Source organism: Aethalodelphis obliquidens, unplaced genomic scaffold (genome assembly GCF_003676395.1).
Source record: "Aethalodelphis obliquidens isolate GAN/ISIS:26980383/991018 unplaced genomic scaffold, ASM367639v1 scaffold5, whole genome shotgun sequence".
Classification (NCBI taxonomy): Eukaryota; Metazoa; Chordata; class Mammalia; order Artiodactyla; family Delphinidae; genus Aethalodelphis; species Aethalodelphis obliquidens.
The window spans coordinates 29,061,620-29,088,538 of record NW_020837949.1 but is presented as its reverse complement, the minus strand read 5'-3'; the positions used below and the strand labels follow the sequence as shown (position 1 = coordinate 29,088,538).

Genomic DNA, 26,919 nt, shown 5'->3' with positions numbered 1-26,919 from the left:
GAAGGGAATAGGATTAAAGTGGAGAATGAAGTGAGTAAAAGTTAATAGGTAAGTCCTATGGAAGGTCCTAAGAGCAAACAAGGTGACCATATTTCTAAGCCCCAAAGAGGGAATGTAATCTTGCTAAGGGCTTTTTATATCCTGGTTGTGAATTTATTTATAGGACATTAAATCATATTTAGTTGTGCAATGAACATACTGCCTAATTTTTATCTGGCACCCAAATCTAAAAAGTGTGTCCATTGTGTATATGGTGTCAGTGGCCATATTTTATTTTCATAATGATATGTTTGCTCTGACACTGGATTCTTAGCAGAGAAGAATAGTAGAAATGGTGATCCATTGATTATTTTTAAATGCTTTAATGCCCCTAATATATAAACACAGCCCTTTAATATTCTCCTTGTGACAGAACCCTTATGAAATCATTTGACTGAAGTTTGTAGGGTCTTAATTCTGTTAAATTAATTAAACAAGGAGCCCATTAGACCGAGGTGGCTGTGAGGCTGTGTGGGCCTCTGTAGGCAAACCAAAATCTAATTCTGTGAATGGCTCAGGGTTCCGAAATCAAAACGCCAAGGATGACCAGTCACAAACAGCCAGCTAGGCTTTAGGCTACAGCTCATCAATAATTTCCTTTCTCTGCTTCCATACTTCCTCTATATAAGTCTTTCCCCAGCTCCCGTTGGCGGAATGTTCCTAATCACTTCAGGTTTGGTGCAGTCCAACTGGAATGGGTTTTTGCTCAAATGAACTCTTAAAATTTTAAATATGCCTCAGTTTATCTTTTAACAATTTAAAATATTTTAATTTGTCGAGATCACTTTTATGCTATCTTTTTTTTTTTTTGCGGTACGCGGGCCTCTCACCGCTGTGGCCTCTCCCGCTGCGGAGCACAGGCTCCGGACGCGCAGGCTCAGCGGCCATGGCTCACGGGCCCAGCCGCTCCGCGGCATGTGGGATCTTCCCGGACCGGGGCACAAACCCGTGTCCCCTGCATCGGCAGGCGGACTCCCAACCACTGCGCCACCAGGGAAGCCCTATGCTATCATTTTTTAAGTGATATTTATGCCATTGCTTTTTTTTGGCCACGGGATCTTAGCTCCCCAACCAGGGACCAAACCCGTGCCCCCTGCAGTGAAAGCACAAGAGTCTTAACCGCTGGACCGCCAGGGAAGTCCCAATGTGATCACTTTTTAAGAGATATTTAAATACGCCTTACATTTATGAGGGGTTGTACATTTTCTAAAGATTTTATTTCACTGTTTGAGTCTCCTTTGATCCTTACAACAGCGAGAAAAGTAGGATGGGAGGTTCATGTTCATTTGCAGATGAGGAAAGGGAAGTACACCTAGTGGAGCTTAAGTGGTGTCAGTAGACAATGAATGGGGGAGTGGGGTGGGAAGTAGAATGGAAACTCAGGATTCAGAAGTCCTTGGGGTGTTGCTGGCAAAGCTTCTGACTTAGATTCAGGGTCTCTGGCATCCATTAAACTGTTTGGTAGATTGTATGCTGCTTAGGTATTGATATTGTTGTAATGACCCCAGTGTTCTTTCCTTTCTGTTAACGTTGCCTTTGTATGGACTTCTATTTTAAGGTTGAATTGCAGAATTAACTCCTTGTTTTGGCATGGGGGACAGAGACTTGCTATTATTTTAACATTTTTCAAAAGAACAAGGTCTCTCCTTGTCCTCTGCTTGGTATTTCATAATTGGGAATTGTTGACTTTATATTTTGTTATATTTTTACGGATGTCCTTTAACTACTGCTGACACTGTGATAAGATGCAGGGGGCTGGGGAGCTGTTACTCTAAGACCAGCAAACGCTATCAGGGTTTGAGGATGGAAAGCAAATAACGTCTTCCTCCTCTGAAGCTCTATGTGATTAAGTGTCGGATTAATAGAAGACTGAGAATGGGAAAGAACTGTAGAGAAAGAGGAAAGCGGAAGGAAGGAGAAAAGGCAAAAGAGGGACACTTAGAGTGGTTTTTATTTGATCCAAAATAGAAAGTAAAATCAACTGTGCCGAAAGAAAGAGTAATTTACAGTCTCTTCTGATCTCATTCAAAGCTTTGTCTAACTCTGAAAGATGCCTCGAAGGACGTTATCATGACCACCATCTCCCAGCTAGTCCTGCGTTTTTGTAATCTCAGCTGGGTTTTGTTATGTCTGTAAAGTTATAGCAAATAGTAAACCGATGGCCCACAGCTGTGCATCGTGGGTGGCACCTCAAGGAAAGGAGTCTTGAATCCGTTGGAGGAACAGCCTCCAGAGGAAGCTGAAAAAGATGCTTACTATGACCTTCCAAACAGCTAGAAAAGAGGAACAACAATTTCGGAGAAGCAGAGAGGCAATGTAAGCTCCTCCGTGTTGGTTGAAATGGATGAGCACTTCAGGGGGGTGAGATAGGCAGTCAGCAACGGCAGGCGTGGGGAGGCAAGCAATCACAGCAGCAGACTCCAGATAGGGACTCCAGGAGAAACCCCTGTTCTTGTGTTCTTGGTTTGTTTTCAGTTTCTCACTATCTCCAAGATTCCTGCTCTGTGTGCGGGTCAGCCTGGGGAAGGAATGAGCTGCACCCAATTGAAGCTACGCCCAGCCTGTCTGTACATTGGCTGGGGTTTGAAGAGCTGAGAAGTGGCCTTTTTTTTTTTTTTTTCCCTGTCTTGAAAGTTGCTCTTCTCCAGGCACTCCTCTTCTCCTTCCTCTGGCTACACAGGCTCTATACTGCGCACCCCTCTTAGAGAGGCGCGGTGTGGTTCTGAGTTGGGAGGGCAGAGAAGGGCATTAGACAGAGATGGCCGAGGCATTCTCATGGCTTACCATCAGGTTATATGCTTCGTACTTTATAGGTGGAGTGGGAAGTCTCTTCTGACGAGCAAAAATCATACTATATCTCTTAAGTCTCAGTGTTTCAGATGTTCCCAGTGGACAAAGGCAATTTGATGTTTTCTCTCATTAAATATTTTCTAGCTTAGGATGGCCGGGTCGGGCTCTGTCCTGCTGTTCTCTTCTGTTTTCCTCTTTTGTGCCCCTCTCTTCTTCTCATGTGTCAGGCTTACAGGCTCTCTCTCTGTTTACTTAAGATCCTCACAGCACATCCTTTCTTTGGGACTTTTCACCCCACTTCTGGAATGCTTTCATCCTCTGTACCTGACCTCTCCCTCACACTGTGAGGTGCGACTGTCCTGTTGCTGCCTCTCCTTCTGTTGCAGGAAGGAAGGTGGGGCTCAAGAGGATCGTCACATCCCAGGACTCAGGCAAGTCCCTGGGACAGCCGCCAAGTGTGGGTTCTTCGCTTGGCGCAGGAAAAGATTCAAGAGCGAGCCAGAGTAAAGTGAATGAAGGTTTATTCAGGGAGATACACACTCCACAGACAGAGCGTGGGCCATTTTGGAAGGCAAGAGGCCCCAGGGTATGGGGTTGTCGGTTTTTATAGGGGTGGGTAATTTCATAGGCTAATGAGTGAGAGGATTATTTCAACTACAGTATTTTGGGGAAGGGGTGGAAACTGCCAAGAATTGGGCCACAGCCCACTTTTTGGCCTTTTATGGTTGGCCCCGGAACTGTCATGGTGCCTGTGGGTGTGTCATTTAGCTGATGTATTACAATGAGCGTCTATTGAGGCTCAAGGGAAGTCGACTTGTCCACCATCTTGGATCTAGTTGGTTCTAACTAGTTTATGTCGCATCCTCAATGGCGGTCATTGTTTTAAGGGTTGGATCCTGCCCCCTTTCTGTTTACTCACTGACCTCTCCTCGCAGTACTCTGCCGCCCAATGTTCCCCCAGTGCCATTAGATGCCTCCTTAAGACAGATCTCAGGTCTCCCTCTTGTGGCATGGTCACCCAGGTCACTGAATGCTTCCATTTAAAAAAAAAACCCCAAAAAACAACAAAACTTATTTTCTGCATTGTGGGAACCATGACATATAGTTCTTAGGAAATCCTCTGATTTAGGTAGTAGAAGTCTGGTCTTCTGAAATTCTATCATGGTACCCATCCATCCAGAAAACCAAGAAAACATCCTCACTTTATCTTAGTAAGTCTAGTTTTCCTCATCCACCTCTTCCCTGCTATGGTTTTTTTGTAAACGGCATCAAAGTTCATCAAAGTTGTACCTAGGTAGAAAGACCAGTATAAAGTGACCAACTTTTTTTTTTTTTTGCAATTATAGCTTCATTTTATTATTTTTTTAAATTTAATTTTATGTATTTATTTTATATACAGCAGGTTCTCATTAGTTATCTATTTTATACATATTAGTTTATACATGTCAATCCCAATCTCCCAGTTCATCCCCCCACTCCCCCATCCCCCTGCTTTCCCCGCTTTGTGTCCATATGTTTGTTCTCCACATCTGTGTCTCTATTTCTGCCTTGCAAACCGGTTCATCTGTACCATTTTTCTAGATTCCACATATATGTGTTAATATATGATATTTGTTTTCCTCTTTCTGACTTACTTCACTCTGTATGACAGTCTCTAGGTCCATCCGTGTCTCTACAAATGACCCAATTTCGTTCCTTTTTATGGCTGAGTTATATTCCATTGTAAATATGTATCACATCTTCTTTATCCATTTGTCTGTTGATGGGCATTTAGGTTGTTTCCATGACCTGGCTTTTAAATTCTCTACTGCTAACTAGGTTTTGGTTTCCTACCAGCTACTTAACAAGATAATAAGTCATGTTGCATTACCTCCACTTTTATCTTCATTGCCAATTATTTCTTGTTGCCTACCTGACCGTATTTACCACTCACAATAAAAAGCACCTCTGCTGCTGACCTTCAAGGACTTCTGTTTTAATACCTCTTCTTTTCTTTTCTCTCTGTCCAAGAATTATCTTTCTTTTCTCATTGTCTTTCATACAAAACATTCATAACACATGCAAGCAACAGCAGCATGACCATCTGGGTCATCTTTTTTTTTTTTTTTTTTTTTTGCGGTACGTGGGCCTCTCACTGTTGTGGCCTCTCCCATTGCGGAGCACAGGCTCCGGACGCACAGGCTCAGCAGCCATGGCTCACGGGCCCAGCCGCTCCGCGGCATGGGGATCTTCCCCAACTGGGGCACGAACCCGCGTCCCCTGCGTCGTCAGGTGGACTCTCAACCACTGCACCACCAGGGAAGCCCTCTGGGTCATCTTTGACACTTTGCCCTGACCAGATATCTTATCTCTGCAGGAACTTATCTTTCATGATACCATTAATTGTCTATTGCTCCTCCCACTAAAAAGTAAGCTCAGTGAGAGCTAGAACTTTATCCAGGTTCTTCACTATTGTATTTCTCAGAGACTAGAACCATGCCTGACACATAGAAAGCGTTCAAAAATATATATATATATATATATTTTTTGTACATCTTTATTGGAGTATAATTGCTTTACAATGGTGTGTTAGTTTCTGCTTTATAACAAAGTGAATCAGTTATACATATACATATGTTCCCATATCTCTTCCCTCCTCCATCTCCATCCCTCCCACCTCCCTATCCCACCCCTCCAGGCAGTCACAAAGCACCGATCTGATCTCCCTGTTCTATGCGGCTGCTTCCCACTAGCTATCTACCTTACATTTGGTAGTGTATATATGTCCATGCCTCTCTCTCGCTTTGTCACAGCTTACCCTTCCCCCTCCCCATATCCTCAAGTCCGTTCTCTAGTAGGTCTGTGTCTTTATTCCTGTCTTACCCCTAGGTTTTTCATGACATTTTTTCCCTTAAATTCCACATATATGTGTTAGCATACGGTCTTTCTCTTTCTGACTTACTTCACTCTGTATGACAGACTCTAGGTCTATCCACCTCATTACAAATAGCTCAATTTCGTTTCTTTTTATGGCTGAGTAATATTCCATTGTATATAAGTGCCACATCTTCTTTATCCATTCATCTGATGATGGACACTTAGGTTTGTTTCCATCTCCGGGCTATTATAAATAGAGCTGCAATGAACATTTTGGTACATGACTCTTTTTGAATTATGGTTTTCTCAGGGTATATGCCCAGTAGTGGGATTGCTGGGTCATATGGTAGTTCTATTTGTAGTTTTTTAAGGAACCTCCATACTGTTCTCCATAGTGGCTGTATAAATTTACATTCCCACCAACAGTGTAAGAGGGTTCCCTTTTCTCCACACCCTCTCCAGCATTTATTGTTTCTAGATGTTTTGATGATGGCCATTCTGACTGGTGTGAGATGATATCTCATTGTAGTTTTGATTTGCATTTCTCTAATGATTAATGATGTTGAGCATCCTTTCATGAGTTTGTTGGCAGTTTGTATATCTTCTTTGGAGAAATGTCTATTTAGGTCTTCTGCCCATTTTTGGATTGGGTTGTTTGTTTTCTTGTTATTGAGCTGCATGAGCTGCTTATAAATTTTGGAGATTAAGCCTTTGTCAGTTGCTTCATTTGCAAATATTTTCTCCCATTCTGAGGGTTGTCTTTGGTCTTGTTTATGGTTTCCTTTGCTGTGCAAAAGCTTTGCAGTTTCATTAGGTCCCATTTGTTTATTTTTGTTTTTATTTCCATTTCTCTAGGAGGTGGGTCAAAAAGGATCTTGCTGTGATTTATGTCATAGAGTGTTCTGCCTATGTTTTCCTCTAAGAGTTTGATAGTTTCTGGCCTTACATTTAGGTCTTTAATCCATTTTGAGCTTATTTTTGTGTATGGTGTTAGGGAGTGATCTAATATCATACTTTTACATGTACCTGCCCAGTTTTCCCAGCACCACTTATTGAAGAGGCTGTCTTTTCTCCACTGTACATTCCTGCCTCCTTTATCAAAGTCAAGGTGACCATATGTGTGTGGGTTTATCTCTGGGCTTTCTATCCTGTTCCATTGATCTATCTTTCTGTTTTTGTGTCAGTACCATACTGTCTTGATTACTGTAGCTTTGTAGTATAGTCTGAAGTAAGGGAGCCTGATTACTCCAGCTCCGTTTTTCGTTCTCAAGTTTGCTTTGGCTATTCGGGGTCTTTTGTGTTTCCATACAAATTGTGAAATTTTTTGTTCTAGTTCTGTGAAAAATGCCAGTGGTAGTTTGATAGGGGTTGCATTGACGCTGTAGACTGCTTTGGGTAGTATAGTCATTTTCACAATGTTGATTCTTCCAATCCAAGAACATGGTATATCTCTCCATCTATTTGTATCATCTTTAATTTCTGTCATCAGTGTCATAATTTTCTGCATACAGGTCTTTTGTCTCCTTAGGTAGGTTTATTCCTAGATATTTTATTCTTTTTGTTGCAATGGTAAATGGGAGTGTTTTCTTGATTTCACTTTCAGATTTTTCATCATTAGTGTATAGGAATGCAAGAGATTTCTGTGCATTAATTTTGTATCCTGCTACCTCACCAAATTCATTGATTAGCTCTACTAGTTTTCTGGTAGCATCCTTAGGAATCTCTATGTATAGTATCATGTCATCTGCAAACAGTGACAGCTTTACTTCTTCTTTTCCGATTTGGATTCCTTTTATTTCCTTTTCTTCTCTGATTGCTGTGGCTAAAACTTCCAAAACTATGTTGAATAAGAGTGGTGAGCGTGGGCAACCTTGTCTTGTTCCTGATCTTAGTGGAAATGCTTTCAGTTTTTCACCATTGAGGACGATGTTGGCTGTGGGTTTGTCATATATGGCCTTTATTATGTTGAGGAAAGTTCCCTCTATGCCTACTTTCTGGAGGGTTTTTATCATAAATGGGTGTTGAATTTTGTCAAAGGCTTTCTCTGTACCTATCGAGATGATTATATGGTTTTTCTCCTTCAATTTGTTAATATGGTGTATTCCGTTGATTGATTTGCACGTATTGTAGAATCCTTGCATTCCTGGAATAAACCCCACTTGATCATGGTGTATGATCCTTTTAATGTGCTGTTGGATTCTATTTGCTAGTATTTTGTTAAGGATTTTTGCATCTATGTTCATCAGTGATATTGGCCTGTAGTTTTCTTTCTTTGTGACATTCTTGTCTGGTTTTGGTATCAAGGTGATGGTGGCTTTGTAGAATGAGTTTGGGAGTGTTCCTCCCTCTGCTATATTTTGGAAGAGTTTGAGAAGGATAGGTGTTAGCTCTTCTCTAAATGTTTGATAGAATTCGCTTGTGAAGCCATCTGGTCCTGGGCTTTTGTTTGTTGGAAGATTTTTAATCAGTTTCAATTTCAGTGCTTGAGATTGGTCTGTTCATCTTTTCTATTTCTTCCTGATTCAGTCTTGGCAGGTTGTGCCTTTCTAAGAATTTGTCCATTTCTTCCAGGTTGTCCATTTTATTGGTATAGAGTTGCTTGTAGTAATCTCCTATGATCTTTTGTGTTTCTGTAGTGTCAGTTGTTACTTCCTCTTTTTCATTTCTAATTCTATTGATTTGAGTCTTCTCCCTTTTTCTCTTGATGAGTCTGTCTAATGGTTTATCAATTTTGTTTATCTTCTCAAAGAACCAGCTTTTAGTTTTATTGATCTTTGCTATTGTTTCCTTCATTTCTTTTTCATTTATTTCTGATCTGATTTTTATGATTTCTTTCCTTCTGCTAACTTTGGGGTTTTTTTGTTCTTCTTTCTCTAATTGCTTTAGGTGCAAGGTTAGGTTGTTTATTCGAGATGTTTCCTGTTTCTTAAGGTAGGATTGTATTGCTATAAACTTCCCTCTTAGAACTGCTTTTGCTGCATCCCATAGATTTTGGGTCGTCGTCTCTCCATTGTCATTTGTTTCTAGGTATTTTTTAATTTCCTCTTTGATTTCTTCAGTGATCACTTCGTTATTAAGTAGTGTATTGTTTAGCCTCCAAGTGTTTGTATTTTTTACTAATCTTTTCCTATAATTGATATCTAGTCTCATAGCATTGTGGTCGGAAAAGATACTTGATACAATTTCAATTTTCTTAAATTTACCAAGACTTGATTTGTGACCCAAGATATGATCTATCCTGGAGAATGTTCCATGAGCACTTGAGAAAAATGTGTTTTCTGTTGTTTTGGGATGGAATGTCCTATAAATATCAATTAAGTCCATCTTGTTTAATGTATCATTTAAAGCTTGTGTTTCCTTATTTATTTTCATTTTGGATGATCTGTCCATTGGTGAAAGTGGGGTGTTAAAGTCCCCTACTATGAATGTGTTACTGTCGATTTCCCCTTTTATGGCTGTTAGTATTTGCCTTATGTATTGAGGTGCTCGTATGTTGGGTGCATAAATATTTACAATTGTTATATCTTCTTCTTCGATCAATCCCTTGATCATTATGTAGTGTCCTTCTTTGTCTCTTCTAATAGTCTTTATTTGAAAGTCTATTTTGTCTGATATGAGAATTGCTACTCCAGCTTTCTTTTGGTTTCCATTTGCATGAAATATCTTTTTCCATGCCCTTACTTTCAGTCTGTATGTGTCTCTAGGTCTGAACTGGGTCTCTTGTAGACACCAAATATATGGGTCTTGTTTTTGTGTCCATTCAGCCAATCTGTGTCTTTTGGTTGGAGCATTTAGTCCATTTACATTTAAGGTAATTATCGGTATTTATGTTCCTATTCCTATTTTCTTAATTGTTTTGAGTTCATTATTGTAGGTCTTTTCCTTCTCTTGTGTTTCTTGCCTAGAGAAGTTCCTTTAGCAGTTGTTGTAAAGCTGGTTTGTTGATGCTGAACTCTGTCAGCTTTTGCTTGTCTGTAAAGGTTTTAAGTTCTCCATCAAATCTGAATGAGATCCTTTTTGGGTAGAGTAATCTTGGTTGCAGGTTTTTCTCCTTCATCACTTTAAATATGTCCTGCCAGTCCCTTCTGGCTTGCAGAGTTTCTGCTGAAAGATCAGCTGTTAACCTTATGGGGATTCCCTTGTGTGTTATTTGTTGTTTTACCCTTGCTGCTTTTAATATGTTTTCTTTGTATTTAATTTTTGACAGTTTGATTAATATGTGTCTTGGCATATTTCTCCTTGTATTTATCCTGTATGGGACTCTCTGTGCTTCCTGGACTTGATTAACTATTTCCTTTCCCATATTAGGGAAGTTTTCAACTATAATCTCTTCAAATATTTTCTCAGTCCCTTTCTTTTTCTCTTCTTCTTCTGGAACCCCTATAATTCGAATGTTGGTGTGTTTACTGTTGTCCCAGAGGTCTCTGAGACTGTCCTCAGTTCTTTTCATTCTTTTTTCTTTATTCTGCTCTGCAGTAGTTATTTCCACTACTTTATCTTCCACTTTATCTTCCAGGTCACTTATCTGTTCTTCTGCCTCAGTTATTCTGCTATTGATCCCATCTAGAGTATTTTTAATTTCATTTATTGTGTTGTTCATCGTTGCTTGTTTCATCTTTAGTTCTTCTAGGTCCTTGTTAAATGTTTCTTGCATTTTGTCTATTCTATTTCCAAGATTTTGGATCATCTTTACTATCATTATTCTGAATTCTTTTTCAGGCAGACTGCCTATTTCCTCTTCGTTTGTTAGGTCTGGTGGGTTTTTATCTTGCTCCTTCATCTGCTGTGTGTTTTTCTGTCTTCTCATTTTGCTTATCTTACTGTGTTTGGGGTTTCCTTTTTGCAGTCTGCAGGTTCGTAGTTCCTGTTGTTTTTGGTGTCTGTCCCCAGTGGCTAAGGTTGGTTCAGTGGGTTGTGTAGGCTTCCTGGTGGAGGGGACTAGTGCCTGTGTTCTGGTGGATGAGGCTGGATCTTGTCTTTCTGGTGGGCAGGTCCACGTCTGGTGGTGTGTTTTGGGGTGTCTGTGGACTTATTATGATTTTAGGCAGCCTCTCTGCTAATGGGTGGGGTTGTGTTCCTGTCTTGCTAGTTGTTTGGCATAGGGCATCCAGCACTGTAGCTTGCTGGTCGTTGAGTGAAGCTGGGTGCTGGTGTTGAGATGGAGATCTCTGAGAGATTTTCGCCGTTTGACATTATGTGGAGCTGGGAGGTCTCTTGTGGACCAGTGTCGTGAAGTTGGCTCTCTCACCTCAGAGGCACAGCACTGACTCCTGGCTGAAGCACCAAGAGCCTTTCATCCACATGGCTCAGAATGAAAGGGAGAAAAAGTAGAAAGAATTAGTAGAGGAAGAAAGAAATAAAGGAGGGAGGGCGGGAGGGAGGAGGGAAGGAAGGAAAAAAAGAAAGAAAGAAGATAAAGTAAAATAAAATAAGATAAAATATAATAAAGTTATTAAAATAGAAAAATAATTAGTAAGGAAAAAAAAATTTAAAAAAAACGGACGGATAGAACCCTAGGACAAATGGTGGAAGCAAAGCTATACAGACAAAATCTCACACAGAAGCATACACGTACACACTCACAAAAAGAGAAAAAGGGGAAAAAATCATAAATCTTGCTCTCAAAGTCCACCTCCTCAATTTGGGATGATTCGTTTTCTATTCATGTATTCCACAGAGGCAGGGTACATCAAGCTGATTGTGGAGCTTTAATCCGCTGCTTCTGAGGCTGCTGGGAGGTGTTTCCCTTTCTCTTTGTTCTCACAGCTCCCAGGGGCTCGGCTTTGGATTCGGCCCTGCCTCTGCATGTAGGTCGCCGGAGGGCGCACCTGTTCTTCGCTCAGACAGGACAGGGTTAAAGGACCCGCTGATTCGGGAGCTCTGGCGCACTCAGGCCAGGAGAGAGGGAGGGGCACTGCGTGCGGGGCGGGCCTGCGGCGGCAGAGGCCTGCATGACGTTGCAGCAGCCTGAGGCGCGCCGTGCGTTCTCCCGGGGAAGTTGTCCCTGGATCCCGGGACCCTGGCAGTGGCGGGCTGCCCAGGCTCCCCGGGAGGGCTCGCGCCCGTCTCTGGAGCTCCTTTAAGCAGCGCTCTTAATCCCCTCTCCTCGCGCACCAGGAAACAAAGAGGGAAGAAAAAGTCTCTTGCCTCTTCGGCAGGTCCAGACTTTTCCGCGGACTCCCTCCCGGCTAGCCGTGGAGCACTAACCCCCTGCAGGCTGTGTTCACGCCGCCAGTCCTCTCCCGGTGCTCCGACCGAAGCCCGAGCCTCAACTCCCAGACCCGCCCGCCCTGCCAGGTGAGCAGACAAGCCTCTTGGGCTGGTGAGTGCCGGTCGGCCCTGATCCTCTTTGCGGGAATCTCTCCGCTTTGCCCTCCGCACCCCTGTTGCTGCGCTCTCCTCCGCGGCTCCGAAGCTTTCCCCCTCCGCCACCCGCAGTCTCGGCCCGCGAAGGGGCTTCCTAGTGTGTTGGAAACCTTTCCTCCTTCCCAGCTCCCTCCCACTGGTGCAGGTCCCGTCCCATGGAGGGAGGGGGAGTCTGGAGTCTGGAGAATAAGCAGAGTGATTGACCATCGATAAGAAGTGGACAGGTTTCTTCTCTGGAAATCAGAAGAAAAGAGGAAATGCTGGTTGTGCTGATAGGCTATAGGTTTGCCAAAACAGACGTAGTGTAACTCAGTGTGTTTCCTTCTAAGATGGCTACTTTCCTCTATCAGGAGGAGGCTATTATCTGTAGAAATAAGGAGGTAGCTGGAGAGTGGGAAAGTTTGTCACTTTGGAGAAGGTGAGAGAGAATTGACCCAGGAAGCATAGTGGGATGGTCTGGGGAGTGTGAGGACTGCATTGGCTTTGCCAACCAGGATCTGTCCAACTGAGCCCTTTTCTTCAGCAGCTCTCAGCACCCCAGCCCAGGGGCAGGTCAGGCGTGTTGCAGAGATCTTCCTCGGCTCTCTCAGATCAGAGTTTTCACAGTATCCTCTTCCTCCCGGTTTACCTGGCATGTCATCATTTATTATAACTAGATGTTTATGTCTGCTTTCCTTGATGGGCTGTCACCTCTGTGAGGGCAGAGACTTGCCTGTCTTATTTAATGCTGTGTCTCCAGCTCGTCCATGCTTGAGGTTTTGCCATATGACTGTGATGCACGTACAGTGGAGCAAGGGAATTTAAGGTACCGGGTAGGGAGTATTGGATCCTGGAATCTGAGATGCAGAGAAGGAAGGTGAAAGGAGGCTAGCAGAAAGTTGGCATTAGGGGGAAAGACCAGTGGTTGAAGAACTGATATACTAGGAATAAATGAGAAGATCTGGAAATTAATGAATGTGATCAGAGAATGGAGTATCACATTTTATAATTTCAGAGATGGGACTGTTTGGGGGACCACAAAGATCAAGCAAGATTTGGCCATTGGAGTGGGTGGTTGAAGTGAAGTGGAGGAGAGAGTCATTAGGGATGAAGAGGTCATGGATATCTTATGACTTGAGATGCGGATGTCGAAGCCTCCACGGAGACTTTCTAGTGGATTTTTTTACCTGAAAGTGAGTAAAATAATGAAAGGGCATGCATATATTTGCAAGTAATGAACTCATAGTTTGCATTTAGCATTTATTCATTTGCTCATTCATCCTCCCATTCACTCTTATTTAGAACCTGGCAGTAGGCTGTGTGTACAACGATGACCAAAGCAGACAAGTCTAGGCCCTCATGAAACATACAGACTTGTAGGAAGGGCAGACAGTATACAAGCAATCTGTAACTATAAATTGTGAAGAGTGTCAAAGGGAAAATTAGATTGAGGAATAGGTGAAGATGAGGTTTGGCAATAGCTATTTCATCAAAGCTACATTGTGGACGCTCTTTAATATTGAAACTTTATTGCTTTTGTTTAGAACTTACATAGAGCCACAGATGGGTAAATTTGCCTTACATTGGATGTTGGGTGTTGGGATAGCCCCAAAGTACAGTTTGGGGGTACATTCAGAGGGTGCTCAGTTGTCATGGAGTAGTTCTGAGAAATGTGTGATCGTTCCATGATGGGCCCAAGGTTCAGCTGAGTCAGCTGTGAGATGGAGGCCGCGGGTCATTATATGTTCATTTAAGTAGGGAACATTCTCCGAGGCTCTGTTTGCATTCCCAGGGAACCTGCAGTTCCTAAACTGCCCAACAATTATAAATAGTGTTTAAGTAGAAAATGTATAGGATATGCATCCTGGAAAACTCCATCCATTTTATTCCTTGAATTCTCTAAAATAAGTGTACATCTTGCCAATGGAAAAAAATTCTCTATTCTCGTAGTGGAAAAATTAAAACGTAATTCACTATGATAAACTCTATAATATTTCTAAAATGCCAAAAATCTAGACAGCATGGCAACTTGACTTTTAGTTGTATATGACACACATACGAGGTCTACTATGTGATTTGTATTTGAGCATCAAAAAGTGTCATAAATACGTGGCTACTTTAATAAATCCAGAAAAAAATCTTTCTGTCGTATGCAAAAAAAGCAAGTTTTATTTCTCATCTCTACTATATTTTCAAGAGCTGTATTTCTTGCTTTTGTGGTAAGTCTTGGTAAAGACTTGTTAATAGTAACTGAGAAATATAGTGCCTTTATAATACAGCTCTTTATTGAATTTTTTTTTACTGTAAATTCATTACTTTGCTCAAGTATTTGACTCTATTTTTGTCATTCTTGCCACTATTCTACTGAAACAGATTGCTTTATTTTTCTTTTTTTTAACATCTTTATTGGAGTATAATTGCTCTACAATGTTGTGTTAGTTTCTGCTTTATAACAAAGTGAATCAGCCATAAATATACATATATCCACATATCTCCTCCCTCTTGTATCTGCCTCCCACCCTCCCTATCCCACCCTCCCTATCCCACCCCTCTAGGTGGTCACAAAGCACTGAGCTGATCTCCCTGTGCTATGTGGCTGCTTCCCACTAGCTATCTATTTTACATTTGAAACAAATTTCTTAATACAGATTTTCACCACTTTCTATCCCAATCTTCCATGGTAGTATTTATAAAAAAGACTTTTACATATTGCAAAAAAAGATGTTTGTATTCATCCATTCAAAGAATATTTATTATGTGCCCATATGTGCCAAGGACTATTCTTAGGCTGGGGAAACAAAAGTGAACAAAACAGACAAAAGTATATGCTTTCATTTACCTTCTTTTATGATGTGGGGAAACAGACAATAAACATAATAAAGAAATCATATTTTTGCCTTAAAAGATGATAAACCCTACAGAGAAAAATATGTATCAGGGTATATAGAAGCATATAGTTTACTGTGGAAAGGCTTTTTATTATAGAGACCAAACTATATTAATTGAAAAACTTACAGAATTCCTAATATAAAAGCAGTTACAATATGATACAGATTTTTATTCAATTTTACTTGTATATATTTGACATCGTTTATTGGTGGGATGCTGTGTTGGACACTTTCATATAGAAAACTGATTTAATTTCACCATACAATCTCATGAAGTAGGATTCGCTACTTCAACTATACGTATGAGAAAACTCTGATGTGGGGAGATTACATCACTCTCCCCATTGGATGAAGCACGCGAGTGGCAGAGCGAGAATCCAAATCTAGATTTTTGATTCCTTACGTGGCTGCATCTAACCCTCCAACTAGTTTATTACGACACTCTATCCTAAGGCGGCACAGGGGCTTCAGATTTTGAAGTCCTTCCAATAAAAATAATGTGTTCGGTTATAAAGCAACGTTCGTGTAGTCCAGCGAAGTGATTTCTGAGGGGCTACTCTGCAGATCTCTCAGGAAGAAGGGAGAGAAGGGAAGTGACTCGGGGTTCAGAGTGTCAACATCCAGTAACACTCATTCTTTTCTAAATTCTCCGCAGCAGACCCGCAAGTCTTAAGTTCAGTTGTTGTAGTGATAGCCAGGTTAAATGTATTCTTCCACTAAAAATAGACCCTCAGACTTGTAGGAGTCATCAGGAGCTCTCCTTTCCAAAAGTGCTGCTCCGGGCATTTGATAATCCCGCATTTGCTGGTGCGGTTGACGTAACTGTATTTCACATCCGCAGTGCGTGCCCCTGTTGTTGGACCAGCAAAAATCGTTCTCGCCCCTTGGTATTGGGCCATTCTGCTGATACAGGGTGTTATAAATATTATGACAGGGGCAGTTTGTATAATACAACATTATTTGGCAGGATAAGACAACATAATTTGACAGACAAACTCATTTCCTATTTATTCTCTGTAGTCTGAGACATGAGTTAAAATTTCAGTGTGTTATAAAGGTTATGATAAAATATGTCCAGTAATTAACACTTTATTTAAAATATGCTCTCTATAAGATAGGCCGGTAAGAACTATGCTGCTCTTACTTAAACTGATCATGGTTTGGGGGGTGGGGGTGGGAAAGAGGGATTATATCTTTCAAAATAATAAGAACTTAAAGTTTGAAAATACACTCTCCTCATGTGAAATCACCGCTGTACCCGAGCCAGCTGTAATCGAGAGGGGCATCCTGTGATTTTGAAAGAAAATAATGTGAGAAGGGAAATCTGGACACTGTATTTCGCTTGAGTGACACTGATATATTTGGAAGCATCTGTCTTCCCCTTTCACCTAGATGCATGTTTGTTTATTTTGGCCTCCTATGGGCTACCATTTCCCTCAATTCCTGAGTCCAAAGGCTCAACCAGTAGTTGGTTTCAAATACTCCTTCTTAATTGTTTATCACTACGAACAATTACAACATTTGCTGGAGAGTTTTGTCCCGGTTTGCAGTTAAATTCTTGAGTTTAAATAGTTTCGTTATCAATAAAACGCAATGTCCTTTAACAAGGGAAAATGTCTGATCATGTTTTCCCAAAGTACCATGCACAGAAGGTGTGATAACTGGTGTTTTCTTTCTTTCCTTTGTATTCATCACACACGTATTAAGAGCCTATGTTAGCATATGTCAGGCAAAGCTCAGATACAGAAACAGTGTTCCTGACTCTCTGCTCTTTTTGACATATGATTATTTTAAAAACACATATATAGGACTTCCTTTATGCCAGGCACAGTTCTAAGCACTTTACAAATATTAAGTCCTTAATCCCCACAGCAGCCTTAGGAAGAAGGTACTGTCCAAGGTCACATGATTAGTGCTGGTGGAACCAGGGGATTCGAAGCCGGCAGCCTGGCTGCAGAGTTTATATCCTTCTGCACTACACCATGCTTTGTCTCTGAATTTTCAGATAGCCATCATTTGTATGCAATGAAAATAGGATATGGTTCCTGCCCTCAAAGGGTTTACAAGCTAAAGCTGTTTTTTCTTTCCATATGTATATTCAAAGATCAGATCTTGATAGAGCATTACGGTCCATTCATTTACTAGATAGCTTCATTTATTAAGTATGTACGATGTGTACTAGAGACACAGGGACAATGCAGGCTGCCCATTAAGGAACTCACATCAGGGAGAGACACAATTTCATAAGTGCTGATGGAAGGATGTATTTCAATGAAAAATTTCCAAAGAGGTACTGTTTGATTTGGAGTTTGCTAAACAGAAGAATGGAGAGAGAGGAAGGAATTGTTGGTTGAAGGCACAGTGGAGTCCGTATGAAGGAGCAGAATGGGATCACGAATGGAAATGACTAAGAGTACAACATGACCAGAGAAGGAAGATGGGGTCTAAGTTCAAATGACCTACATTCCTTGATAAAGATGTGGAATTGTTTCAGTCAGTAATGGGAAATAATGAGGAAATTTAAGGAGTGAAAAGACAGGGTACAAAATGTGTCTTAGATCACTGAAATGGACAGTTTGATTCAGAGCTGCCACTAAAAGTAATGTGCCTTCCCAATTTCATTTTTTACCTCTTCCCCCTCATCTGCCTCCTCCAACCCCTTTGTCTCCTCTTCTTTGGCCTCTCCCATTTTTTTTTTCTCTAACCCCCATCCACTTTCATCACTCCTTCCAGTAGTAAAAAATGTCTACTTTCTCAAGGTTTAGTCACAGATTTTCAGGAAAACACGTAGTATTCGCCGTTAAACCGTATAATGAATTTCAGTGTCAGTGTTCTTTCTACTTGCCAATTCAAAACTTCCCTCTTTTTTTTTTTTAATAAATTTATTTATTTCTTTTTGGCTGCGTTGGGTCTTTGTCGCTGCACGCGGGCCTTCTCTAGTTGCAGCGAGTGAGGGCCACTCTTCATCGTGGTGCGCGTGCTTCTCATTGCGGTGGCTTCTCTTGTTGTGGAGCACGGGCTCTAGGCGCGTGGGCTTAGTAGTTGTGGCTTGTGGGCTTAGTTGCTCCGCGGCATGTGTGATCTTCCCGGACCAGGTCTCGAACCCGTGTCCCCTGCATTGGCAGGCAGATTCTTAATCACTGTGCCACCAGGGAAGTCCCAAAACTTCCCTCTTGTTAACGGTATTTCAAACATCAGCATGAGAAAGAAGAATATTTCTTTGGAGGAGCAATAAACCACTGAAGGAAGAACCTAAAATTATGATACTTAAGTGATACCCTCCCCTTCTCACACGAAGTTCCATCCTGCCTCATTGAGATGCATTCAAATTTTGCTGCGTCCTGATGGAGAGAAGCAGCAGCATTGTGCGTCTCCAGAGAGCTCTGGGATTGCTTCTCAGCTGTACTCCCCTGTCCTTCCGGTGCAAAATCCATCCTCCCTGTGTCTATTTCCTCTAATGTGTTTACCTGAAAGAACTGTTAAAAGATAAGGCAGTTGGAACTGCTACAGAAAAACACAATGCAGATGAAAAGCGTTGCTATTAATTTCTATTTTTCAGCTAGAGTTGAGCTCAGTATTTCCATGCCACGGTATTCCTCCAGGAACTCTATATTTTAATGGCCTGAAATTTTCATCCTTCTGGAATAATGAGAAAAATACAGTTCACCTTCAGTTCTCGCAGATGAGGTTGGCTTTGTCCTGGTCAGCCTTTCAGAGAATCTGTCATTCCTTTACAGAGAAAAACTTAAAAGACAACTTTCTGAACGGCCTCCCGATTTGCATTAACGATCTCCTTCAAGGGAAACGTGCTCCTTTTTCTCCTTGAATTTTTATGCCTTCTTTCTTTCTGTAGATCGAAGAGTCAATTGAGATCCACTTCGGCAGCCATGGCAGAAAGGCCATTCTCTACAGGCCTCCTTCCTCCAGCAAAAGGGAGCTTCAGCTCCACCAGCGCATTCTCACTCGGCATCACTACGCGGTTGTCATCACTGAAGAAAGGCTCAGTGCCGACCCTGGGCTGGGGCTACTAGAAAAAGGTCAGAGTCAGAATTAATTACCAAAGTCATTAATTAATTACCAAAGTTGCTTGTCTTCTAATTTAAATACTTCCTGAAATGTGCTACTCTCTTCCTCTAAAAAAATTCACAAGAACCAAGTTTTACCCATGATCAACTTTCTTGCATCATAGAAAACGTGGCGCCTTTTCTGCTTCCTCTCCATTTTCTTTTAGCTACATTTCTTTACTCCTGAAATTATTTTGTTTATATTTTTATAGCATTTTGGAGCTGCGTAGTTCATCTTTAAATGCTACATAAAACATGTTTATGTTTATGAGTCCAAATACATGTTCTGCCCAGCACCAAACTGCTCAATATTTTAAGAAAATTGCCACTTCATCTCACTGCAAGTAGAATGTGCTGGAAACTGTTTCGAGAAGCCAGCTTAAATATGATTCACAGATTGGTTCTAAATGCAAAAGAAGTATAGATATTTATCTCACACGCCGTTACTAGTCAAGTACTTTTTATTTCTGTCATTTGAAGTGAAAAATAAGAGACAAGTTTTTAAACAAGTTATTTGAAAAAAAAGTTGAGTAGGTGATGAGGGTCAAAAAGGGCAATAACAGTAACAGCTGACATTTCTTGAGTAACTAACCATGTGACATGTTGTATTCTGTATTCATGGCCTCATTTAATCCTCACTGAAGGCCCCTGAGTGCCCTAAGATTAAGAAATATTCATTCCTTCCCCAATTCCAGAAGAGGAAACAGGCTTGGAGAGGTGCAGTGACTCACCTTGTTTCTTAAACCTGGGGTGATGGAAAGGCAGGATTTGAACCCCTGTGTTCCAGCTCTCACTTCTGTGCTCGCCCTCTTCACCTCCGTGTTGCCCACTCCCTCTTTTGTCCCCTTATCCTGCACTAACCTATCATTATTAGATCTACCACGATGTATAGCACTCGTCCTCCATGAGCCAATCAGATTTTTCTCTTTACGACAACACAGTGTATCCGTTTTCCTTTTTATCAAATGGGAGGGGAGGAAAAGCAATTTGAATCCACTGCTGATCTCCATGATGGTTTCCTTTGGGAGAAAAAGTCAGATCCCGGTGCCACAATAATTTTCATTTGTCATTTCACTTTCAGCCATCTTGACATCTCGGTAGCACTTGCTCTTCAGTTAGGTCCCCCCTTGCTCTTTAAAGTGCTGGTTTATGCTGGTCAGTGGAAGAGGCTGGGGGACATTTAGCCATGATTACTCTTCACCACCTTTTACCGTGTTGGCGGTAAAGTTATAAGCTGCTTAGCTAACAAAGCTCCCAGGGAAGAAAGCCCCAAGAGATCCACTTTGATGAAAAGAAAATTCTTAAATATGTGCAGAGGTCATTAGCACAGGTCTTCAGGAATGCCATTAGCTGGTCCCCGCCCCCAGGAGAAGTATGGACATCTAGAGCTTTTGGAAACACATGAGAAAAACAAAAGGGAAGTTGAATGCTCTGGAATATCAAAGCAGCTGGAAACCAAGTTTACAAACCTCACTGGGGTTGGTTCTATTGAGAAGGACCAATCTAAAGTTCTGGAACATCCATAAATGATATTGTCAGAAAACCACTGATCAGAATAGCTGTTGTTGGTATTAAGGAAAGATGTAAAACATTTAGTATTCCTCTCATCCCGTAAATTATTTTAGCCCATTGCTGAACCAGGTGCTTGACTGTATAACCACCTCCTTTGTGCCACATGAGCTGTGCTCCTGGAATCCTGCAGAGCATTGGCCCTGATAACACAACACTATTGTCTGAAATTCCCATATTCTTCTGTCTTCTTGGTGCTGCTACTGACTGTGTATAGGCACAACTTGGATTATCTGTGCATTTCAACTTCAATTCCAATTTTAAGTTTTCTCCAGTTGCAAAACAAGGAATATGGCTCTTCTCTCCCTTGATGTCCTTGAGTCGGTTTTACAAGAAAAAGGAGGATGACTTTGCAGCTTCCAAATACCAAGAAAGTGCAAAGAGAACCTGAAGGCAATAGAATCTGGCAGCAAAGGGAGCTGCTGGGCCCGTAGCACAAGATAACTAGACGGTGTCACCAGAATTTGTCAGTGTAAATACTGATTTGGCTCCCTTTCCACACATTTCCTCAGCTTTGAAAATATCCATGCCTCTTTCTGGGTATTCTTTTACTTTGTATAGTAAGATATTTTTCCTGGATCAGCCTCAAGAAAGGGTAGCAATTTCACAAGTATGGGAAATTGGTTTTTGGTTCTTCATTTGATTTTGTAGTTTTCACTGTGAGAGCATGTGCATTGAATACCTGAGATTAAAAAAAAGTTCTATGACCGTCATCTAACATGTCCCTGATTATCTAACCTACAGAAAAAAAAGCCACTTTTTTATTGCAGCTTATTTTCCGTGGCCACACATTTAATCTACAAATTATGTTTGAACTGAAGCCCTTACTGTCAAAACTATTTTCTAGAGATTTGATTCTTGTAAAAATTTTGTTTCTTTAGCTCCACATAGCCACCCCATGCTTATTTACTATGTGTACAGCAGCAGCGAGTGGGATGCTATATTGGCACATTTAAACTTCATCTCTCCATGTTGAGCAGCTTGGGGAAAGTGGAAGCAATTCAGAATGATCTGGACACCTACCCCGCCTCTCTTTCTTTTCACCATTGCTGTTTGCTAACCTGAAGTTTGAAAATATTACATTAAAAACAAAATAGGCACTCCCACAAAGTACAAAAGTACTCAGGTGCAGATTTGACACATTTATAAAATACATTTTTAGTCCTAGGAAAATAAATATAAAATGCGTTTTCCCTATTCTACTCATTTATTCCACCTGCTTTCCAATCCTCTTTTGACTTGACCCCCATCATTTCTGCTGATCTCTTTTTTGTGCCATCCTTTGTAGCACAGGTGGCCTTTTTCCAGCATGGGGCCACTTTTTTTTTTTTTTTTTTACCATTTAAGGCCAGAAATGGATAAAAATTAGAAAAAATTAAAGGGTGCTTGTTCAGGCAGGCAACATCCTACGATTAAGTATAATCTGTTCTTGCAGAGTTACATTTGGGCTTCATATTGTATTTAATTTTCCCACTAATTTAGTAAACATTTATTGAAAGGAAAAGTAACCAGTCTTGGGTTGTAAATTCAAATATAGGCATTATGTTTTTCCCCGGTTAATTCCATTCTATGATATAACAGAAATTGGTGGCTCTAACCGGAACGACTCTAAGGCTGTGTATACTTGACCTTAAGCAAGTTCAGTTCTCTGAGTTCTAGCTCTCTTATCTGTTAAACGCCGTAATGAATTTTTACTTCACAAGAGTGTGTAGTGAGAATTTAATCACTTTGTCCACACGCATCAGAGTTCTGGGAAGAAACAAAGTAAAGCCCCATCGATGTTTTTCTCATTCAGTAGTCTGGTAGTGGGACCCAGAAATTTATATGTTAAAATCAGACACAGGTAATTCTGACATGTAACCTAGTTTGGGGAGCATTGTCCTAAGGGATATACTATTGGTTCAAAGAATAGCAATGTTTAAAGTTAATTTTGGGAATAAAACGATACCAAAGTCTGCTTGCTACAATGCCATTGAACTACTTAAAATTTATTGGTATAGTTATGTACCAGCATTTTGACTTGAAGCTGATTTTGAGAACAGTAAGAGGACAATTGTCTTTACAGATTTATGCCTACAAAACTTAGCAGAATGTAAAACATATACATTTGTGGTCCTTCAATACCCTTCTTTGGAAAAATATATCTTACGTCCCTGCATTTGTAAGAACGTGTAATTCTCTAAAGGAAAAGATTGGAAGGACCAACCAATTCTTCCCTTTCCTAGTATCTAGATAGTATTTAGTAAATCAGTGCTTTAGTAAGTGGAACAGTATAGTGGCCTAAAAGAGTAGGTGTTTTCCAAAAAAGTTCTTAACCTATTCCCATGGCAACATCCAAGAAGGGTGCGACTCAGGAGACTCTGATTCAATGGACTTTATCATTAGATCAGAATTATTTATGTACACTTGAAGAGTAGAGCATATTTAGCAATTTTCTGTCCACTCCTGAGTACATCCTGCACTGTTACATTAAGTGTATTATATAGTCAACGTGAAAAACAAATGCCAACTGCTATCAAAGCTACAGGATTGGAGTCACTCTTATGGTTTCAAATTGCTCTTGTTTTTGTAACTTGGGGGTTTTACATGGAACGGTTTTTGAAGAAGTACAGAAAGTGAAAGACCATAGACATTTTCTTGCCAGGGGTTGGCAAACCATGGCCCACTGGCCAAGTCTGGCCCAACGCCTGTTTCTGTAAACAAAGTTTGATTGGAACACAGCCACGCATTTGTTTTCGTACTGTCTTTGGCCTTTTTTCTACAACAGCAGAGTTGAGTAGTTGCAACAGAGACTGTATGGCTCTTAAGGCCTAAAATATTTATTATTGGGCCCTTTACAGAAAACATTTGCTGACCCATGGATCTAGACTAATTCTATGTCATCTGATTTCAGATGGCATAAACTCTAGGACTGAGGTAGGTTAGGTTTTAACTTACATCAAATCTCATTCAAAAAGGATTTGATGGTTTATAGTCAAACATATAATAATAAGATTGCTAAAATGGAAATATAAAATTAGGGCTCAAACTGGATATTCCTCTTAGCTACCATAATTTCAGCTTAATTTTGGCTTGAGCTGCCAAGTACCCAGAGCAACAAGGGAAAGAATAGAGGTTTCGCTCTCAGGAAGGAGGGAGTTCTATAGTTCCTCCCGCTGATCTTCGACATGCCCAAGTAGTACATTTAAAACAACTTTTTCAAAGGGATTATTAAGTTGATGACATTATGTAACGGGTCAAGGGTCAGAGCAACATTTGTATTGCAGACGAAGTGGATGTCATATCTTGGTTCACAAAGCAACCTTCCAATGCGAGCTGAGAGTGTAACATGACAGCATGGTATAGTGAAAGCATTTCTAGGAAGGGCTAGGGTTAATACTGTGATAAATAGTATTTATCGATATTTGTATTGATATTACATTTGATATATTGTGTTTGGAGATCGTATTTTAAATAATATTGCTACAGCTTTCCCCCCACTAAGAAGGACACTGTCATTTACCCAACTGTGTTCTTGGGATGCACTATTAAAAGATATAGTTAACAGAGCGAGAGGTACAGATCACTACTTAATGTTGTGGAAAATATATTAAAGAAGAAAAAGCCTATTTCCTTCCTTGTTTATAATTTTATAGTTTCTCTCCTCCAATAGTTGTATTTGCATTCACCTGCACTCTTAAAAATGTCCAACACATCCATGTATCATTTGAAATCTAGTCTAATTTTGAAGGTTTATTTATAATGGCTACTTGCCAGAAGCTGTTTCTGCAGTTTATATGGAAAAGAAACATCTCTTATAGACCAACCTTAACTTTTGTAATGGAAAATGTATTACAAAATATATATGTATTCAAAAAGAAGCCATAAGGAAGTTGAGATTTAAATTAAGTAAGAAGAGCTTAACCGCAATAATTGCTTTCTTGGGGAGCTAGTAGACCGTGGTAATTAAAGGGAATTAGCTGTGGAGTTAAGACTGAACCTGGGTTGGACTCCCTAGTGTTACCTTTAATGGTTACACTACCCTGGGCAAGTTAGCCTCTCAAAGCCCTAGTTTTCTCTTCTGTAGTGGATTGTTTTGAGATGGTTCTGAGAATGCCACGTGGTAGGCACTCTAAATATGGGAGGTAATATTGCTACTGCTGTCAGGAACTAGATACAGAAAGGAGACTGTGAATATTCCTTTGTGGAGAGGTACGTTTAAAGTGGGTTCTGTCAGTAGCAGAAGGGTGCAGCTACCAGATACTTTGCATTAAATGAACTTGGTAGTTCTCCCTATCAGGTCCTATCCTTTCCAAGTCTCCCTCCCAATTTAACATGTTTTCATTGACAGATCTGTGTTGTAAACCCTTCTGAAATTCCAACACACAGTCTCTTGGATCATTCCATTAGGAAAAAACAACTACTAAAAAATCTGTAAACTCCTTGAGGTCAGGAGCCCTGTCTGCTCAGCTCATCACATAAAACGAAGCCCTCCACATAGGGGCACGCAATAAATATTTATTGGATACATGAATAAATGAGGATAAAATAGTACACCAACAGCTGAGCCCCTTAAATAGTGAACTACCTCAGACTTTCACATTAAAATTTAATTCATCAACATTTCATTTTTATGTAACTTTATAGGAACACTGGTATTCTTTTCATGCTCAAATCTCTTATAACAAAAATAATGCAACCAGAAATTCAGTAGAAGATAGAGCTAATACTTTACACATAAAACAGTTCTATACTGTTGAGGTTTTTAATGCTTGTGTCCATTTGTTCCCCTCTTTGGTTTTCAAGACTCCTCTGCCACGTTTAGCGGTGTTCCTCAGCCTATTGGTTCTGTAGGGAGGGCGGATGAGTTTAGTTCTGAACATACTCAGACTCGGGTGCCTTGAGGTTTTCATGTGGATGTATTTAGCAGAGACTGGAGGTCAGGGCAGGAGAGGTAGATTTGTAGGTTATCTGCTTAGAGGTGATGATTGATTCATTGAAGTTTCAATATTCCGTAAAACAATAGAACGCACAGTGTTACCTAAAGATTCTCTCCAGTAAAGGACACGGAAAAGTAAGCATGTAGCCTTTTCAGCTCATGAATGTAGACATTAAAGGTCAAAACCCCCATCATGTCATTTAGGTCCTGTTTGTGTCCTCTGCCTTACGCTTTCTGGTTCTGTTCTTAGCATAGTGTAAAATATTCACTTTCATGCTCCTCCAGTCCCTTGCTTTGGAAAAACATATCATATGACCCAGGATTTTTATAACATGTACTTCTCTAAAGAAAAAGAAAGAGGTACCATCAAATTTTTCTCTTTCATAGCATCGAGGTACCATTTAGGAAATCACTGTCTTAGTTCGTAGAATGAATAGTGGCCTAAGAGAAAAGAAATGTTTTCCAAAAGTTTTAAACTTGCTCCCAGGGTAGAGTCTAAGTAATATGTAGTTCCAGAGACTCTGACGCAGAGCATATTTTATCGTTGGGTCGGAATTATTTATGTATACTCGAAGAGGGCATATTTCTACAGTTGCAGCAGAAACCAGAACTGTAGCAGGAACGGGAAAATAGATTGTTCCTATTGAAAAGACCGTTTCTGGGAGGCCCTGCAAGTAGTTGGGCCAGTATTTTTGTATTCCCGCTGTTTAACGGGTCGCTTGAGTACAAGATTTATTTGTGGTAACCCTAGACGGCATAGGACCAGCTGAAGGAGGAACGTTGTATCAATCAGACTCATCCAGCAGTGGAACAGCCCGTTTCAAAGAGTAGGAAGTTTTGTTGGAATGGGAGCAAAGCAGGGATGCTGCTGAGGGACTGCTTTCTCAGCCAGGAGAATGAGTACAATCACCATCGACGCCCTTTTCAAATCTGCGGTTCTGGGAGGGGCGCTAACATTTATACAACACGGAATGAGAGAAAGCAAGACAAGATTTTAAACCTCTATCATTTTAGGATTCCTTTCCTTGAATCCTTGCTTTTAGCCTCCTGTCCTCTGGGCAGAAGAGAGGAAGGGGAAGCAAAGAAGGAGTGGAGAAACGTGTATCTGGAGGCAAAATTGGAGACGGTCCCTTTTGGCTAGCAGTGCACGTTCATAAGAGATGCTTCTTCTCATCAGTTAAAATTTCAGAGCCTAATGAACACCTCATTCCTCTTCCCCTCCAGCCCCACACCAGCACTCCTGCTGCCTTCCTGAATTTAATATGCATTACAACTGTTTAGCAGGAAGACAAAAGAGTAAAGGCCCCATTTAAAAGGCATAGTGGGGCTTCCCTGGTGGCGCAGTGATTGAGAGTCCCCCTGCCGATGCAGGGGACACGGGTTCGTGCCCCGGTCTGGGAAGATCCCACATGCCGCGGAGCGGCTGGGCCCGTGGGCCCGTGGGCCATGG

The 26,919-nt window shown here is 40.9% G+C and overlaps 1 protein-coding gene across 1 annotated transcript in view; it reads left to right on the top strand.

The window, feature by feature from the left end:
* Positions 1 to 26,919, top strand: part of CPED1 (cadherin like and PC-esterase domain containing 1) — a 301,483-nt gene that overhangs the window by 18,774 nt on the left and 255,790 nt on the right. Inside the window, exon 2 of the mRNA XM_027102088.1 lies at positions 18,772 to 18,955. Within this exon, the coding sequence (XP_026957889.1) occupies positions 18,772 to 18,955 (184 nt within the window). The remainder of the gene's footprint in view (positions 1 to 18,771; positions 18,956 to 26,919) is intronic.